The sequence below is a fragment of the Capra hircus genome, chromosome 19 (assembly GCF_001704415.2).
Source record: "Capra hircus breed San Clemente chromosome 19, ASM170441v1, whole genome shotgun sequence".
NCBI classification, from domain to species: domain Eukaryota; kingdom Metazoa; phylum Chordata; class Mammalia; order Artiodactyla; family Bovidae; genus Capra; species Capra hircus.
This window is the reverse complement of record NC_030826.1, coordinates 49,641,464-49,660,412: the sequence shown is the minus strand read 5'-3', so window position 1 is coordinate 49,660,412 and position 18,949 is coordinate 49,641,464. Positions and strand designations below refer to the sequence as shown.

The 18,949-nt window shown below is 47.0% G+C and overlaps 1 protein-coding gene, 1 long non-coding RNA gene and 2 other non-coding genes across 4 annotated transcripts in view; 1 reads left to right on the top strand and 3 right to left on the bottom strand.

The window, feature by feature from the left end:
- On the bottom strand, positions 1,672 to 1,743 carry TRNAQ-UUG. Its single transcript has one exon. It is a non-coding gene; the product is annotated as a tRNA-Gln (tRNA).
- Positions 1,977 to 2,048, bottom strand: TRNAM-CAU. Its single transcript has one exon. It is a non-coding gene; the product is annotated as a tRNA-Met (tRNA).
- On the bottom strand, positions 13,519 to 16,629 carry LOC108638311. The gene is made up of 2 exons (XR_001919770.1): positions 16,340 to 16,629; positions 13,519 to 15,718 (listed from the first exon to the last, which is right to left on the bottom strand). It is a non-coding gene; the product is annotated as an uncharacterized LOC108638311 (long non-coding RNA).
- The window catches only part of FOXK2 (forkhead box K2), a 50,844-nt gene continuing 48,768 nt past the window's right edge, over positions 16,874 to 18,949 (top strand). The window contains exon 1 of the mRNA XM_018065397.1: positions 16,874 to 17,286. Within this exon, the coding sequence (XP_017920886.1) occupies positions 16,874 to 17,286 (413 nt within the window). The remainder of the gene's footprint in view (positions 17,287 to 18,949) is intronic.

Sequence of the window (18,949 nt, the reverse complement as noted above, 5' to 3'; positions counted from 1 at the left end):
TGTGGGCTCTGATCATGTGTGTGTGTTGGCCGTACTGGAAAGTAGCTGCTCTCCTGTGCCCTGGACCAGTTTTCTCAGAGTCCAGATTTCTCAGCTCCATTTCTGCCTGGCCTCAGCTTGGGCCAGTACAACTGGGCAGCCAGTGTACATGCTGGTCCTTCACAGCCCTACTGGAGTGAGGATTGGAGTTCATGCGCTGCTCACACATCACTTTGCTGCTGGCCGTGGGTGTGGAGCAAGGGCACTGCCTGTCTAGAGGCTCTTAAGCTCTGCCACTGACTTAAAGGTGTTCTGTGGCCTCACCTGCTGGCCCAAAGCTGAGCAACAGAAGCCTCTGGACACACTGCCTGCAGTGAGACCTCAGGTCTTCACTCACAGTCTAGTCAGATGCATTAGTTTAGGGGACTGCAGCTCAGGCAGGCAACTCACATGCTTGAGGCCACTTGGCCACCAAATGTGGGCACCCACCTTGGGCCCAACTTTGGCACTTACATGCCACGTCCTTCCACACAGGCACTGGCCTTGCTCCTGATCAGTAAAGCAAGCAGTCTGTCTAAAGCAAGTGAACCCTCAACTCATGTTCATGGAAGTAGAGGACATGGCATCAAATTTGGGGAGAGGCCCCCAGACTTTCTGAATAAGCATAAATCATGTGTTTTGGGATTTTTCTTTTTTTTTTTTTTTTTTTGTCTTCGGTGTTTTTGAGTCATAGGTGTACTGTATTGGATAAAGAACCAGGCACTCATTGAAGGCTACTACTTATGAAGCTATGAAAAGCCTGGCTTTTTAATCGAGAAAAACAGTATCTTCTTTTCCATGTCCCTGTAAGAAGTGTTCCACGTTAGTTTTATGTGGACGTTTCCAAAACCTTGATGAAAGAACTTGTAAGCACAGTTCTAAGGGTAAAGGGTAGTTACTATTAGTGAGTTATGCAAGTAGTGAATTGTATGAGACATAAAGTACTAGTATTTCTAAAGCTACACTGAAGCTGCAAAAAAACCTGGGTTTATTCAAGGAAAAACTCTTCCTGCCTCCTTGTAAAGACTTGCTCTTAAATCCGATCTATATAGACGTTTCTTACACGCTGCATGAAAAATTTTAGGCATGATGTTCTTCCCTATGACAGTAGCCACCCAGGTGCCCAGTGGGCAGTACCTGAAAGGACCTTTTTCTGTGTTTGAACGAAGAGTAAACAGCCTGCACTGAAGGCTCGTCAGTGGAGAAGGTTAAATAATTGTCCTGACGTGGGATTCTAGAGGTTAGAGTGCATGATGAACCATCTAAGGACAAGAGTATTAGCTCCTTTGGTCTCTTTTTTTATTTTACTTTTTTTTTTTTTTGGCCACATGGCACAACCTGTGGGATCCTAGTTCCCTAACCAGGGAATCGAACCGGGCCCTTGGCAGTGAAAATGCAGAGTCCCAGCAGCTGGACTGCTGGGGAATTCCCCTGGTCTCTTTTTTTTTTTTTTTTCTTTAAAAGCCAAACTGGTTAGGGAGGACCTTAAAAAGAACAAAGACATCCCTAATGTGGCTTCTGGGGGAAGGGGAGCACTGGTGATCAGATGGACCAGGGTGTCAAGAGTTGCTGCCTGTCCTGTGCCAGATCATGTCCCCATGTCCCACTGCCTGGGACACAAGAGGGGAAGACAAAAATGGCCACAGGCAAAACAGGTTCTACCGAGATTTGAACTCGGATCGCTGGATTCAAAGTCCAGAGTGCTAACCATTACACCATAGAACCATATGCTATTATGTCCCCTTGCAGGTCACTCTTGGCCTAAGTGCCCCTGGGACAGGACAAGAGGGGTACACAGGTCCCACTAAGATTTTGACATATCTCTGGATTCAGAGTCCAGAGCACTAATGGTGACGCCATAGAACTAGCTGCCACCCCTGGACACCAGGGTCCACAGCCCAACCTTGTCCCACAGCTGGGGACCCAAAAGCCATATAGCAGGCAAAAATGTGAGCTCATAGCAGAGGATGGTTTCAATCCATCGACCTCTGGGTTATGGGCCCAGCACGCTCCCGCTGCACCACTCTGCTGTAATGTATTCCTTTCCTGAGTCTGTCTCTGACTGCCCCAAGCTTCCCTGGGCACAGACCAGCAGACGAAACCGGACTCAGGGAAGGACCATCTTGCCAGTGTCCATTTATGAATAAAGTGGATTTTTGCTCTCCCTCTCTCAACTGCTTACCCAGAGAAATTTCTGTCCTTTTCTGCTGTTTAGTAAAAGTCAAGCAGCACAATCTTTACCCAGAGTGTCCTCGGACAATAGTAGCAGGATCTGTATTGCAGTGATGCTGGCTGGATTTCAGAAAAGAGCAAAAGCAGCATTTCTCTCCATCATTTGAAAGATTCCCAATCTGTCCAATTGTCAGTAACTTTCCTTTAATCCAGTTTCTTCTCTTGACCTACTTCTTCCCCCATAGCCAAGGAAGCTGCTTCTTTCATATGAAACTGCTTAAAGTGTTACAAAATCTTGTTCAGCTTTCTAATTCGAAGGAAAACATTAAAAATAATTTTGCATTTCAAAGAGGTAAAAACTGTTCTCCCAAGAATATTCTGAATATAAATCCTTTGGCGGGGTGGGTGGTGGGGAATCTTTGAATTTGTGTTGAAACTTTTCATGTAAAAACTGTCCATGAAGCTTACTGTTGCAGATAGTAAGCTGTCTCCTTTCTCACACCAACAGAATCATCAGGAAAAAGAAATACAGAGACTGAAACTACTGGAATTCTATGGGCAGACTCTGAGCACCACACCAATCAAAGGATTGGAACTATTTTTTTTTTAACTTATTTTATGTTAGAATATAGTGCTAGTTTCAGGTATACCTCAAGGTGATTCTTTTATACATAGTCATGTATCTATCCTTTTCCAAATTCTTTTCTCATTTAGGTTGTTACATAATATCGAGCATAGTTCCTGAGCTATACAGTAGTAGGTCCTTGTTGGTTATCCCTTTTAAATATAACAGTGTGTACATGTCAATCCCTAACTCCCTAAATATCCCTCCCCTGCCCCTTCTCCTCTGGTAACCATAAATTCATTCATTCATTCTATGTCTGTGAGTCTGTGTCTGTCTTGTAAATAAGTTCATTTGTATCATTTTTTAGCTTCCAAAGGGATATCACGCCCAAGATGTCTAGGATATTGTTCGAGCCTGATAAATCTAACTACATAGGTACATCCGGTGGGGAAAAGGTAGCCACTGGGAGAAGACAAAGGGAACGCCTCTGGGCTGCACATCTCATCAATGCCGGGGGCAGGGCTTAGACAAAACCAGATTGGAGGATTCGGGTCAAAGAGCTTTCTGATGATGTGTGCGGAGGGACTTCTCCAAACCGGTGCAGAATTTGAGAAGATTCATGTTCCACGCGAAACCTCTTCCAAAGGTCTCCACTGTGGGAAAGGCTGACCCAGGTTGCCTAGCTAGTCTGCAGATGTCTGTCAGACTCTTTTCAGCCATCCTGCTGATGTTTCACCGTCGGACTGAACTGGCTGTGGCGACAGGGAAGGAGACAACATGCAGTCTCCCACCAAGCTTGCCTTGGCTGACCCCCACGTGCAAGTTATAGTGACCAAGCCTCCATCCCACTATCGGTTGCCGACAGAGCGAGCAGCCAGCCACCTGAGAGCTAGGCCACGTCGGAACAGACCCTAAGTCCGCGCGTGGACTTAATCTGCTTTCCCTTCGGGACCCCCACTGTCTTCACCACACCCTACACAACACCGCTCCCGGCAAACCAGGGGGCTTTACAGTGACAGGATTCTGCTCTTACGAAAGGGTTTGTCTTTTCAGTACCTCACCGCCCATAGGCAGTGCCCTAGAAAGGCGAGACAGCGCCTGTGTCTTTCCTCACCACACCCGAGAAGTGAGAGCGGAGGAGCAAAGCGAAGGAACTCTCCGTTCCCGATCGCGAGGAGGCCGCCTCGCTTTCGGCCTAAAGCTCTGTCGACCCGGGACCCTGGGCCCACGGCCAAGCCCGGCACCCGCTCCACTTGTCGGCGACTGGAGCGGCAGACGACGCCCGCCCGCCCGCGGAGTCAGCCGCGAACTCGCCGGGTGTCGGCAGAAACGGGTTTCTCCCTTACAGCGGCGCAGACGGTCATGTGGGCGTGGTCACGTGGCCTGGCAGTCACGTGTTCTGAGGACGTCTGCGTGCGACGTCCGCGCTCCCGTGCTCCCCAGTGGGATGTGTGCGTTTCGCACCTTGCGGCGTGCGTAAGGGTATCTTAAGTGCTGTACGTTAGACAGTGACCTCCAGAGCTGCCCCTCCGCGGGGCCACGCTGACAGACAGCCTGGCCACTTAGACCCTGCGCGCTCCAGGTGTCCCGCTCCCCGCAGGGCCCAGGATGGGCCCTTCTCCAGTTAGTGAAGTTTGGAGACCCCTTTTTAAAAAGAATGCGAAATTAGATATGAAGGTGAATGTTGATTAGAATAAGAAAAGTCAATTATACACAGCTGATTAATATCACAAACTTAAAGCAAAGCACAAAGCTTTTCTCTAGTTAACTGCCTAACACGCCTCATTTTTTTCCCCAATTTTTAAAATGCAGACCTTAATTACTCCTTCATATGGGAATGATTTGGTAATACTGTTTGTACAGGGTAAACAGAAAGATAATTCACTTTTGAGCGGGGTTCATCAAATTTTGCTTAGTAGTAGTTTGGAAAGGGTTGTTAGCCGTGCGTTCCTTTGGTAATGTTACTATTTTAGGGTTGCCCTCAGATTTGGCCAAACCTATCCTGTGTCTGGTACTCTTGCCTGGAAAATCCCATGGATGGAGGAGCCTGGTAGGCTGCAGTCCATGGGGTCGCTAGGAGTCGGACACGATTGAGCGACTTCACTTTCATGCATTGGAGAAATAGCAACCCACTCCAGTGTTCTTGCCTGGAGAATCCCAGGGACAGGGGAGCCTGGTGGGCTGCCGTTTATGGGGTTGCACAGAGTCGGACACGACTGAGTGATTTAGCAGCAGCAGCAGCATCCTGTGTCTGGAGCCAAGGATCCACCTCTAATCTGTGGTGGCCTCCCAGTAGCTTGTTAGGAGCTTTGTGTCATGTATTCCATGATCTGTATTTCATGTCAGATCGGGAAGAATTGGAAAACGCTTTCCATGTTTGCTTTACTGGTCTAAACTAATTGGATCAAGTGTGTTTCTGCCCTCCTTGCAGAAGGAGCCTACTCTGTTAATGTGATTCGTGTGTGGCCAAACATGGACTTCCCAGGTGACTCAGTGATAAAGAATCTGCCTGCCAATCCAGGAGACAACAGGAGAGGAGGGTTTGATCCCTGGGTGGGGAAGATCTCCTAGAGGAAGAAATGGCAACCCACTCCAGTACTCTTGCCTGGAAAATTCCATGGACAGAGGAGCCTGGCTAGCTGCAGTTCATGGGGTTGCAGAGTCAGACACAGCATTCAAATAAGCATGCTTATATGCTGTGTGCAGTCCATGAGTTTTGATGGTTCTAAAGATATTCACTAAAATGAAAGTCTGATGTAAGTGATATCTGTCTTGTTGAAAACTGTAATGCAAAACAATACAGGCAATGTTTAGTCTTGGAATAGGCTAGCCAATATCATGTAACAGATTTCCTGTTAAAAAATAACTCAAAATATTTCAAGAAGCAACTTTTTTGTCCATTGTACCTTGATTCTTTGTAAATGGGATTACAATTTCAAAAAAACAGATTTTTCATTAAACAGAGTTGAGGGAATTATTGTTTATTCTAACAGGTTTAGTGAAGCACCACAGTGATCAATGAAGTATATAATCAGTGGGTGGGGCCACCTGCTGTGTCCTGCTGACTGGAGGGTTGTGGTTTTCCTTTCTGTTACCATCATCTTCCTTCTGCTTTCTTTTTCCCCTTCTGGTTTTTTTTTTTTTTTTTTTTTGCTTCCTGTTAAGAAATGTTCTGACTCTCATAATACCTTTCATCTGTGTTATCATTTTTATTACCCATATTTTCTTGGCTATCATGATTCTTCCATGTTTTTTATCATTACAGTTTTTAGTTTCCATTGTGGTATGCTGCTGCTGCTGCTGCTGCTGCTAAGTCGCTTCAGTCGTGTCCAACTCTGTGCGACCCCATAGATGGCAGCCCACCAGGTTCCTCCATCCATGGGATTTTCCAGGCAAGAGTACTGGAGTGGGGTGCCATTGCCTTCTCCACCACTGTGGTATACTTTTTGATATTTTGAAGTTTCTGCCAGACTCTTTTTAGTTTTTTTCCCCCTTTTTTCCTTCTTTCCAGAAAGATACTTCCGTTTCAATTTTGATATGATCGGTAATTCTTTAAAAGTATACGAAGTTAATCTGAATTTAAGGCAACTACAACTGCAACTCAAATACATTGCTTATTGCCCCTACAAGTACTGAGCTTCATGACTATGTCATGAAATAATCATATACCACGTCCAGCGATTGAGTGGTGAATGAGTAAGGAGTTCCACCACAGGAAAATGAATTTCTTCAGGCCCTTGTGCAGTGTCATATGAACGCTGAAATGAGTTCATACTGATGTTTCCAGCTCTAGTCCGGAAACGCGTGGTTTCCTCCAGCCCCTCCTTACTTCTCTGTAGCTCACTATCCAACATAAGAAATCTTCTTCGCCCACTTTTAACAACTGTGGTGTTTGATTTGTTAGAGGCAGGGTTTGTGTCGCATCTTTTTATTTCCTAAATGAAGCACGGTGTCTCCTGTGGAGGTAGCTCTGCATTGATGTTGAAGTGACATGTTTACCTTTGACTTTTGCCACCAGAATTCTCTACAGAAGAGTTGCATCAGCTTCCATGCTCATGTTCTGACTGCCTGCTTCCTCTCAATTTCTTATCCCTAACCCAGGGCGAGCAGGATAAGGGGCAGTTTTCATCTTGATCCTCTGTGTTTCAATCCATAGGCTTTGGAGAAGTTTTCCGCCTGGGCCAGTGGACAGTAACTAATTGGAATATAATCACTCACTCATTAGGTCACTTTCCCAAACTTACTCTGCATCAGGCCAGCACTAATCAGGAGCTCCACCTCCAAGCTCAGGGTCCTGTTGGGATAATGTGCATAATGACTGTCCCAGACTGTGAGCTGGAAACCAGGAGGGTACAAAGTAGGTCCAAGGGAGGAGCAGTTCTCACTGTGCGGCAGGTGGCTGGGGTGGCTGATGGAGGCACCATGGGAGCTGGGTCTTCCATTCAGGTGGCTTGGTTAGCATGTGAGTGGAGGGGAACCCGGGGAAGGGAGCTGACTATGTGTGAGGGAATTTGGGTTGCTGGTCCAGGTGAGGAGTGCTGAATCAAGGCTGCCTCCCTTTCCTGGCCTGATGAAGGTGGGGCCTGTGTCCCCGTTGCTGCCTGTGGGCCAGGGCATCCAGCACTGGGCTCAGCATGAAGAATGTTTGATGAGTGGACAAGCTAGTGAATGAATGAATGAAAAACTGAATGCATGAATGGGTGATGAGTAGCCCATGAATCAAAATTTCCCCAGAGATTTAGAGCTCAGGCAATGAGAGGACCAGGGATGCTTAGACAAACACTGAGAAGCTACAGCCCAGGTGGAGTGGGGCTGGAGATGGGGCCCCTGAGTCAAGGCAATAGAAGCTCCTTTATTCAGAAACAGCCTTTAGCTGTTGAATTTTCTGTCCTACTGTGTTTTGGGGGACACTAACATCCTTGACTGGTGATGATGCTAAGGCCACTGACCTGGCTGGCCCTGGGACACACTGGTCACTACAAGGGGCATGCGCCTCATACCTTCAACTCCTGCCTCCAGGCCGTCCCTGGTGTTCTTCTCAAACTTAGGTAAATATGGCTTAGAACACAGAGGCATAGGGGACAGCCTGTGCAGGGCCATCTGCCCCAGGGCACATTCTAAGGGAGGGCTGTCTTTCCGGGACCATTGCCTTCATCCAGGAGGTAAATACTGTACACATAGCCAAATATGTAATGGTTTCTATGATACCTGTGAAGAATTACATAGCGACACACCCATAGACCCGCTTTCTGCCCTCAGGCGTACAGAGTGATCATGCCTCCCCCAGTTTCCAAATCACCTAAGGGAGGTCTTTGGAGAAGAGATTTTGGTGGAGGAGGATTAGAAACACACTTTCAGGTCCAGTTAATATCAATAAATTTAAGGGTATTTTCAGAATTTTCTTTTTAAAATTGGTATTATAAGATTTATTTCTGAAGCTCTCAGTTTTTTTTAAAGAATGCAGTTCACCTAGGAATGTGTTTATTTTTCACCTATAAAATTCAATTTCCAAAAATCAGATGGAGTTTATAACATTTTACCAATTTTTAAGTGCTCTAATGAAAATGTAATTTTAAATTGCAACTACATTAGTGAGACATGTGGGATTTCTCTAGTGGTCCAGTGGTTAAGACTCTGAGCTTCCAATGCAGGGGTCGTGGGTTCAATCCCTGGTTGGTAAACTAAGATCCCACATGCTGTGAAGTGTGGCAAAAAAAAAGTAAAAAAAGAAAAAAAAAAGTGAGACATGTTTATTACTTTTTTATTAGGGGAAAGGGCAGAATCCTAATAAATGGAAGTAGCTCATGTGAGCAGCTGAGTGAGTGTTGTTCTGGGCCTTTCCTGGTGAGTAGGTGGGAGATCAGCCCTATGGGGCACACACATCCTCATTACCACATCCTCATTACCCCTTCATTTCTTTCACGTGTGGCTGTCCTAGTATATTCAGCCAGCTGCCACTGATGTACATTACAGAACTGTGTGAATTTCCATTTTGAACCCTGCAGGAATCAACCAAGCACAACTGTGCTGGTAACGTGTAAATTCCTGCACCTGGAACATCCAGGTCTGAAGACACCACCCTTCAAGCTTTGCTCTATTTGAATGACCTTTCTGTGGAAACTCAAAACACTTTCCACAAAATGCTGATACGAGGAAGCACAAAAGGTCTCAAGAGAGCCTATACCACCTCCCTGGAATCTGGGAGGCGCTCCTGTCCTGCTGTGATCAGCCCCTCCATTTGTTTCTTACTTGCCTGTTGAAGGCGCTTGGGTTGTTTGAGCCTGACTTCCCTGGTGGCTCAGATGGTAAAGCGTCTGCCTACAATGTGGGAGACCTGAGTTCAATCCCAAGAAACAGCAACCCACTCCAGTGTTCCTGCCTGGAAAATCTCATGGACAGAGGAGGAACCAGGAGGAACCTGGTAGGCTACAGTCCATGGGATCTCAAAGAGTCAGACATGACTAAGCAACTTCACTTTCACTTTGGTTATTATGAATAGAGCTGTTATGAACATTCTTCAATAAGCAATTTTGCAGGCATCTGCTTTCTTCTCTCTTGGGTAAATACCTAGGGGTGGAATGGCTAGAGCTACACTTATGTGGTAGGGGTCTGTGGTATGTGTGTGTAGGACTTTATGTATTAATAAGGATTAATAATTAATACATAAAGTATTGATACAGCCCCACCAGTTTCCAAATCACCTAAGGGATGTCTTTGGAGAAGAGCTTTTGGTGGTGGAGGATTGGAAACATACTTTCAAGCCCAGTTATCAGTAAATTTAAGGGTATTTACAGTATTTTTTAAATTGGTATTATAAGATTTATCTCTGAAGCTTTTGATAATGAATGAAATTCAACTAGGAATGTATTATTCATCTATAAAATTCATTCTTTCCAAAAATCAAATGGAGTTTAAAACATTTTACCAATTTTTAAGTGACCTACTTATGTTTTCCAACCTTAATTGTATTTTAAAATTGTCATTACGAAAGTAAGACATGTGGGACTTCCCTAGTGGTCCAGTGGTTAAGACTCTGAGCTTCCAGTGCACGGGGCGTGGGCGCTTTATCATTCTTTATCATTCATTCTCTTCCCTGGTGGCTCAGATGGTAAAGAATGTGCCTGCAATGCAGGAGACCCAGGTTCAATCTCAGGTGTGATGGGGAAAAAAATGTTAAAAAGGTGAGATGTTTATTATTCTTTTTTATTATGGAAAAGAGCAGAATCCTAGTAAATGGGAATAACTCATGTGAACAGCTGAGTGAGTGTTGTTCTGGGCCTTTCCCTGTGATCAGGAAGGAAGATCAGGTTAGGAAGATCCCCTGGAGAAGGGAATGGCAAACCACTCCAGTATTATTGCCTAGAGAATTCCATGGACAGGCCTGTAGCCCACAGGGTCACAAAGAGTCACAACTGAGTGACTAACATTTTCTTCTTCACTTTATAATTCTTTATTGTTCATTCTCTAATTAATTAATCAATACTTTATGTATTAATAAGGAAAATGATCAGGGTTGATCTTCCGCCTACTCACCAGGAAAGGCCCAGAACAACACTCACTCAGAATGTTCACACGAGCTACTCCCACTGCTTAGGATTCTGCCCTCTACCATAATAAAAAACAGTAATAAGCCTGTCTCATTTTTTTAAAACTTGTTTTTTGGCCACTCCGTGTGGCATGTGGGATCTTAGTTTCTAACCAGGGATTGAATCTGTGCCCCCTGCATTGGAAACTCAGAGTCTTAATGTAATAAGAAGCTGCCAGACTATTTTGCAGTGATGGTACCAACTTATATTACCACTGACAATTTAGGAGAGTTTGCATTGCTTCACTTGGTAAGGTTGCTTTTACTAATTTTTGCCATTCTTCCAGTATTCTTATGGTTTTAATTTGCATTTCCCTGATGACTAATGATATCAAACATCTCTCCTTGAGTATATGGATCATTCATATATCTTCTCTTGTGAAGTAGCTGTTCAAGACTCTTGCCTATTTATTTTTTCATAACTTTTATTAATTTTTTTCCTGTTATGGTTTTCACTTTCGGGGTCCTGCAACCCAAAAGACACAAGGATAGTTTCCTGTTTCCTTTTCGGAAGCTTGATAGTTTCAGCTATTACATACAGCTCTATGATCTATCTCCAATTAATTTTTCTGTATGGTGAAAGATACAGATTTCTCATTTGTGATTATGATGATTATTCAGATATCCCGTTATTCCAGCAATTTATTGAATAGACTTCCTAAAGAAAAAGTTTCTCTACACACAACACTTCTGACACCAGATGTATGGATTTTCCATACCAAGCAATTTCCAGTTCTCTGTGGACGCCAGGTGGGCCACCTACAATTTAATTCAGTTCTCACAGAACTACCTGGAGTTACTGCAGACCCCACAGGTTGAGGGCCCCATCCCACAAGACTGTCCCCACTTCAGACACCAATTATAAGCAGTAGGCCTGCAGGGTACCCATACTTAAACATTTCTATCCCACATGGCTACAAACAGGCGTTCCCACGACACCCTCAGGTTCAGTAATTTGATAAAATGGCTCACAAAACCCAGGGAAATAGTTATGATGATGGACTTATTATAGAGGACATTCTAAAAGATATAGCTCAACAGCCAGATGAGGAGATACAAGGGATATAGCCCAGAAGGATCTTCAATGGAGCTTCTGCCCGTGTGGGATCAGAGTACCCCTCTCCTGGCACATGCATGTGTTCACTGACCTAGGAGCTCTCTGAATCCCATAATTTAGAGACTTTTATGGAAGTTTCATCATATAGTCATCTTTGATTAACAATCTTCAGTCCCTCTCCCAGAGGACAGTGGTGGGGCTAAAACTTTGGCGTCTAACGCTGGCTTGGTCTTTCTGGTGACCAGCCCCCATCCATGAGCTCATCCAGAGTTGCCTCATTACAACAAAAGATGCTCCTATACCCAGGAAAATTCCAAGGGATTTAAGAGCTCTGTGTCAGGAACCAGGGGTAGAGACCAAGTATATATTTATTATATCACATTGCCCTTTCCCTACAGAGTAACTTTGGCACCTCTGTTAAAATCAATTGATTCTATATGTGGAGGTCTATTTCTGGACTTTTTACTGTTCCACTGGTCCGTCTACTCTTACACCAATGCCACACAATTTTGATTAGTATAGCTTTATGTTGATTTGAAAACTATAGCTATACTGTATTTTATTAGCTTTTTGTTAAAGGCTGAATTAGAAAAGGCATGTTATATTCACTTGGTTACTATAGCTTTATTTTAATTTGTATTAATATAGCCATAAATCCTTCAAACTTAGTTCTTCAAGATCATCTTGATCCTTTGCACCTCTCTATGAATATCAGAATCAGCTTGTCAGTTCCTACAAGCAAGCCAACTAGGGATTTGAGTGGGATAATATTGATTCTATAGACCAACTGGGCTATATAACAAACTTAGCAAATCAATATTAAAGAATACATTGCTTTTGTTTAGTGATCTGTACCAATACAGTTAACTAAACCAGTCAGGATGAACTTCAAGTTGGCAGGTTCTTCTCTGCATATAGGGGCTTCCCTGATAGATAGCTCAGCTAGTAAAGAATCTGCCTGTAATGCAAGAGACCGGTTCGATCCCTGGGTCAGGAAGATCCCCTGGGGAAGGAATAGGCTACCCATTCCAGTATTCTTAGGTTTCCCTGGTGGCTCAGCTGGTAAAGAATCCATCTGCAATGTGGGAGACCTGGGTTCGATCCCTGGGTAGGGAAGATCCCCATTCTATAGCCCATGGGGTCACAAAGAGTTGGACACGACTGAGTGACTTTCACTTTCTTTTTCTTTTCTCTGCATATAGTATGGCAGTGAAAAAAACAGTATTCATAATCATAATGATAAGGCGCCATGAGATCGTGAAATGCCTCCTGAATTGTCAAGAAAATACACATAAGGTTTGAATGTCAGGTGGTTGTGACTGTGTCACAATTATTTGAAACGTCATAGTCATATGCTACATTTGTCTTATTTTACTGAAGTATATATAATTGATTTACAACATTGTGTTAATTTCTGCTGTACAGCAAAGTAATTCAGTCATATAGAGACATACATTCTTTTTCCTATTCTTTTCTGTTATGGTTTATTGCAGGGTATTGAATAGAGTTCCCCAGACTGTACAGTAGGACCTTGTTGTTTATCCATCCTGTACGTAATAGCTTGCATCTGCTAATCACAAACTCCCAGTCCTTCCCTCCCCACTCTCCCACCCCCTTGGCAACCACAAGTCTGTTTTCTACGTCTGTGACTCTGCTTCACAGATAAGTTCATCTGTGTCATATATTAGATTCCACACATAAGTGATATCATCATGATAAATTTCAGTCTCTCTACCAAGTGGACCTCAATTCAGCTCTATGGTTTGACAAATATATGGAATACCTACTACCTGCTTGCTACTGTGATGCCGAGATAGGAACATAAGAACAACCATATTCCTGCCTCAGAGTCAAGGATGTTTGATCAAATGGAATATTTTTAAAAATTATTTATTTGGCTGTGCTGGGTCCTGGTTGTGGCACATGGGATCTAGTTCCGTGACTGGGGATGGAACCCAGGCCCCCAGCATTGGGAGCACAGAGTCCTAACCACTGGACCACCAGGGAAGTCCCCAGAGAGAATATTTCATTCATCTCAGAATCCTGGGTAGCAAAAAGTTTATGGTAATATGAAATTTACTCCATGGTGTTTGTATTTTTTATAAAGAAGACAGTCAGAAATGTGAAAAATAACATTTATTCAAGGTAACACCTTTTGAATTTCCAGTGCTGATTATCAGCAGGGACATATTTTAATGAACATACCTTATATTTCCTCTGAAAGCTTGGCCATATTTGTCTCCTCTCTGTAGAGTACATTTTTTTCCATGCAATTCAAAGTGCTGTCTCCATCTTGTCGAGATGGACAGGCTACCCCCAGCCAAGGACAGAGATGAAAGTGGCGCCTGGCAGCCCAGTCAGATGGATGGAGTGGCCTGATTTCCCGAGGCAGCTTCGTGCTGAGTGCCCATCACTGGGAGTGAGTCAGATATACAGCTCAAGGTCTGCAATAACAGAGTCAGGGAGACAAGGCATATACCACAAACTCATGAAAAGCAACAGTACAGAAAGTAAGCAACGATGCAAGGGAGGCACCATGTTATTAACTGTCACAGAACACAGCAAGTTAGGAAGTCTGGGGCCCTGGAGAGCCTAGCAGAGTTGCCTCAGCACTGGAATACTTTGTGCAAGAAGCAATTGGATAGGTGGGGGGAGGGTGCCGGGTACAGGCAGCTGATGAACAAAGGTGGAATGCAGGGATCAATGGGCAAGTGGCGGTTAGGGTAGAGCTGGGTGCAGGCAGTGCCAAGGGGCTGGTGGGCACAGGTCCTCCAGGCCACCTGGGAGTAGTGGGAAGAACTGGGAAAGTTGGGCAGGAGCTGGACAGGGAGGAAACAGACTGCTGGGTCTGGCTTCCCTCTGGTGTCTAACCATGAGCTTCTGAAGGTTTTTTAGTAGGAAAATATGAAACCCGGTGTTACATTCTCAAGATCACAGGACTTCTCATCACGAATTGTGCATAGTATTCTGTTAGAAACCAGTTCCAGTGGTGGTGGTTACTCTGAATTTTTGTTTCTTAAAGAGTATCAAAGTTCACGATTATTTTATTGTCAGTATGCATCCTCTCTGCTGTGAAGGGCACACAGGAAGCCTTTTGTTTCTCCAGCGAAGTAATGAAGGGCAGACTGGCTCTGCTGACATGGGCAAGTTAGTCAACCTCTCTGCCTCCGAGCAGTAACATGCGGGCAGTCAGAGCTTCCGTCAGTCAGAGGTGTACCGTGAGGATGGCCCGAGCCGGTATCCAGACGGTCCTTAGAGAAGTACCTGGCAGGCAGAGAATGCTGCAGGAGGGTTTACTGACCGAATCACAATTCTGATAGCACTTTCCCCCGTCAGGACAGCTCGGATAGAAACACTGGAAGTGTCAGGCCTTGTTCGAATCTTTTCTTCTAAAAAGAGGGTTTTCAAGAAGGGTAGCCCCAGAGCCTCCTCAGAATGGAGAGTTTGAGCTGGAAGAGGCTTCTGAGAGCAGCCAGTGCAGGGCCCCTTTTGCAGGTAAGGAAACTGAGAATGTGGCCTCGTGGAGCAGCAGCCTCTGAACGGCTCCCTGGCTCTCTCCCCCCTCATGCAGGGGCCTCTTCCCACCTCTGGGCTGCTGCCCTTGATCTCTGCCGAGGTCACATCCCTCAGGCCTCGGGTCGGAGGTGTCCTCCTCCCCTGACCCTCCTGCCTGCCTCTTCGTCCCCTCACTCTGCCCTCTGTGCTGCTCCCTGGCTGTGCCTGTAAGAGCTCACGCGTGCACTGTGGGTCCTCCATAAGCCTCACCAGGCAGGGGGCCTGTGGTCGTGCTCTCTTCCCACACTTGTGTCCGGCAAGGACACAGCCCCTGGATGAAAGAACAAAGCTTTGGAAGCCCTGGTTCGGGTATGTCTCCTTCACATCTCTTCCTTCTGTGGCTCAATGTAAACAGTGGCAATGCTGCCAGACGCTGAGGGCATCTCCTGAGTGCTGCTCCTCCATCTCAGTGGGTGTTGGGTGCTGCTTCCCTTTGGTTCTTCTTGCACACAGGCTGGAACGTGGCAGCCGGGGCCTGCTTACTGGTCTGTGCAAGCCTGTCCTGTGCCTGGTACCCAGCAGCTGTTCACTGAGCACTTGGAATGGATGGTGCAAGCCCCTCTGGTCTGGAGCCAGTGTCAGTAATTGCTTTCCTTCTCAGAACCATGTGGTAGTTACCATTTCCACTTGCTGGGCATTGTCCATCTTTTCATCAAGGAGCTTTATGTCTACATAGTAGGGACATCCTTGAGACACATCAGTGCAGTGGGACAAGCTCACCCTCTTTATACCTTCTGGCTTGGGTTCCCTGGATGTGGTGGATACTCTGTGTTGATGAAAACAAAAAATATGAAAAGCAAGGGAACGTTTCTAGTGAGCAGCCTTATATAAGTTCAACAGCACGCAGCACAGACTCCGAACTCAGGTCAGTTACTTTATACTTGACGGGATGCTCTTTCTTTGGATCAATTGTGCTTTGTTTGTGAATGAAAGGTTTCCCCCCTTATTATTTCCATTCTTGTCTCATCACAACCTAAAATCTCTCCCAAGTATGAGACTTTAACGGAAACTACATTTCTTCTGTCTAGGATACTCTGCCACACTTATGGCGCAAAGCAGTGTGAACCCCCAGGGGTTTGTACTATAACCACAAACACATCTACGGCAAATGAGACAGGCAGATGTCGCATTTAGAGGGATACGTTAATTTCCATTTCTTTAGAATAGGTTGTTACACAGAGAACCCCAAGCGCCCGGCTCTGTGAGCGGAGCCCGATCTGCGGCCCTCGAGGCTTCCCGCTCCCACCGCGCCCTTGGCATCCCGGATGCTGGTCTGCGCCCTTGCACCCCTCCCCTTACCCCTTCCCGCGCCCCCGTGGACCCTCCCCATCCTCCTCCCTTGCGGACCCTCACCCCTCCCCCTCCCCACCGCCCCGCAGACACTCACGCTGGGGTCTCACAGCCACTGCAACCGTGGAAACGCCTGGATTTCAGCTGCCAGCACGCGGCAGGCTCCGGCCAAGCCTGAGTGTACGCGCGTGACAGCAGCTGCAAAGCGCTGGGCCGGGTGAGGCGCATGCAGGCCCCCGCCGCTTGCCCGCGCCGACCTTGACCCCAGCCCGGCTCCCGCCCCCGCCCCACGCGCGGCACTGCGCGCAGTGGTGCCGCGCGTCGGCTCCGCGGCCTCCCTCCTCCATCTCGGGTTTTCCAGGCCGCCCGGGGCCGCGCCTGCGTCGGGCGCCGCGGCCGACGTGCAAGCGCACTGCCGGCGTGCCTCGCTATTGGTCGGCTGCCGGTAGCCCCACTGCCGTGCACCGCCCCTATAGGCGGACGCGGCCGTCAGTCACCGGCCCGGCGCCGGCCCGCGGCGCGCCGCGCGTGTCCCGCCCCTCGCCGCGGCTCGTCGCTCGCCGGCCGGCGGCCTCGCTCGGCCCTCAGCTCCGTGGCGGCGGCGGAAGGCGGCCCGGGCCCTCGCAGGCCCATGGCGGCGGCCGCGGCGCTCCCGGGCGCGGGGGGGCCTCCCGCGGGCGGCGGGGCCGGGGGTGGCGGGGGCGCGGGCGGCGGGTCGCCGCCGGGCGGCTGGGCCGTGGCGCGCCTCGAGGGCCGCGAGTTCGAGTACCTGATGAAGAAGCGCTCGGTGACCATCGGGCGCAACTCGTCGCAGGGCTCGGTGGACGTGAGCATGGGCCACTCGAGCTTCATCTCGCGGCGCCACCTCGAGATCTTCACGCCCCCGGGCGGCGGCGGCCATGGCGGGGCGGCCCCGGAGCCGTCGGCGCAGCCCGGGCCCGACGCGGGCGGCGACTTCTACTTGCGCTGCCTCGGCAAGAACGGCGTGTTCGTGGACGGGGTGTTCCAAAGGCGCGGGGCGCCGCCGCTGCAGCTGCCGCGCGTGTGAGTGGGGCCAGGGCCTGGGGGCGCAGGCGGGGGTGCGGCCTGACTGGCGGGACTCGGACTCCGACAACCGACTCTCAATCCGCTCTGACCCACGATCCCTACCCCTACCCACTACCAGGAGGGACTCAGCCCCCCGCCAGCGAACCTCGCCTAGTCCTAGCCACGAATAGGGCACAGTCAGAACCCAGAGACTCTAAACCTCGTTTCGACCCCGAGCCCTTGTCCATCCTCCCACAACCAGGACCTGGATCTCGGTATCTGGCCTTGTTCTTCCCTATGATCACACTAAGACCCTGACCCCATCATCCTGGCAGGATCCCAGTCCATGACCCCAGTGTCCCGGCTTCGCAGACTACATTCCCAGCCCGGGACCCCCCACCCTCGCCTTCCCAAAGCTGGAGGCTCAGGCAGCTGTCCACGTGGGCTGAGGTTTTCTGGGGTTCTCTGTGCAGTTCTGAGAGTACGCACAATATTTTTCATAACTAGCATGTTAGGTAGTGTGGATTAGAAACGTTGGTCTGGGTGGTGGAACTGCCCAAAACAAAAATCTGTATGTTTTTGACTGATGATGGATTATCTGTTACTTTTTGTTTTACCTGTTTTCAGTAGTGTATTATTTCAAGCCTGTGTTTCTTAAGCTGCCAAGGACTTCTTTTTCTTGTTGTGTTCTTTGTAGCCTAGAAAGTGAAAGCTCTTGAAGCATGATGAATTTTAAAATCTGTGCTCTGAACCCTAAATTTTTGGGAAAACTAGGTACTTTCAACATAACTTTTTGGAAAATCATTTAATTACTTAGAGATTATTATAAAGTCATATAGAATGTAATTAAGTGAGCTTCGTGGGGAACTATCAGTCCCACTACAGAGCATTTTAGCTTGGTTCTCTGATTTTGTGACGTTAGCCTTTAGTCTACTTGAAAAACAAACTTGCTGTCTAGGAAATGGTAATTATTCTTCAGGGACTTCGAGATTGTTTATAAGTAGAACCTTCTTCCACAAACTGAAATTTTTGACTTGTTTTTGGTTGTTGGAGATGGGGTAAGATTTGTTGCTTTCTTTATTCCTTGACTTTTGTACACGTGTGCTGTTACTGCTTAGCCTGGAAAGCTGTACCAGCTAATTCTTTAAACCTTGATGGGAATGTTTCAAATAATGTTATTTTTCAAACCAGAATGCTGTTTGTGTGTATTTATTCTATAGAGCACCTGAAATCAATGATAGAGATCTGACAGCTGCTGCTTAGTTAGGCAGTTTGTTTTTTGCAAATAACTTGGTGTCATAACAAAGAGTATTATTATAATTTTACTCTGAGAAGTTTGAGATTTTTAAAGAAAATTGTATTTTTGCCATTCAACCAGAACCATTTATTTGTGTTGACATACCAAACATGGCAATAAAAGGACTTTCTGTGAGGAGGCAGAATTCAGACTTTTGAGGGGTGGAGTGAGCCTTTAAATGAGATGATTAAGAAAGGCAGTAGAGTAGAGGCCAGGCCTCTGGCCTTCATCTCCTGCTCTTGCACAGGGAAGAGTCCTTGGGCCACCCAGGCTGCTACCTGCCCTGGATTTCTTATGGCCCTGGGAACCTGTGCCCATACTGACAGAGGGGAGTGGGTTTTTTCATGAAAGGGGTTTTGGCATTTTTATAGTGTGAGATGAGTA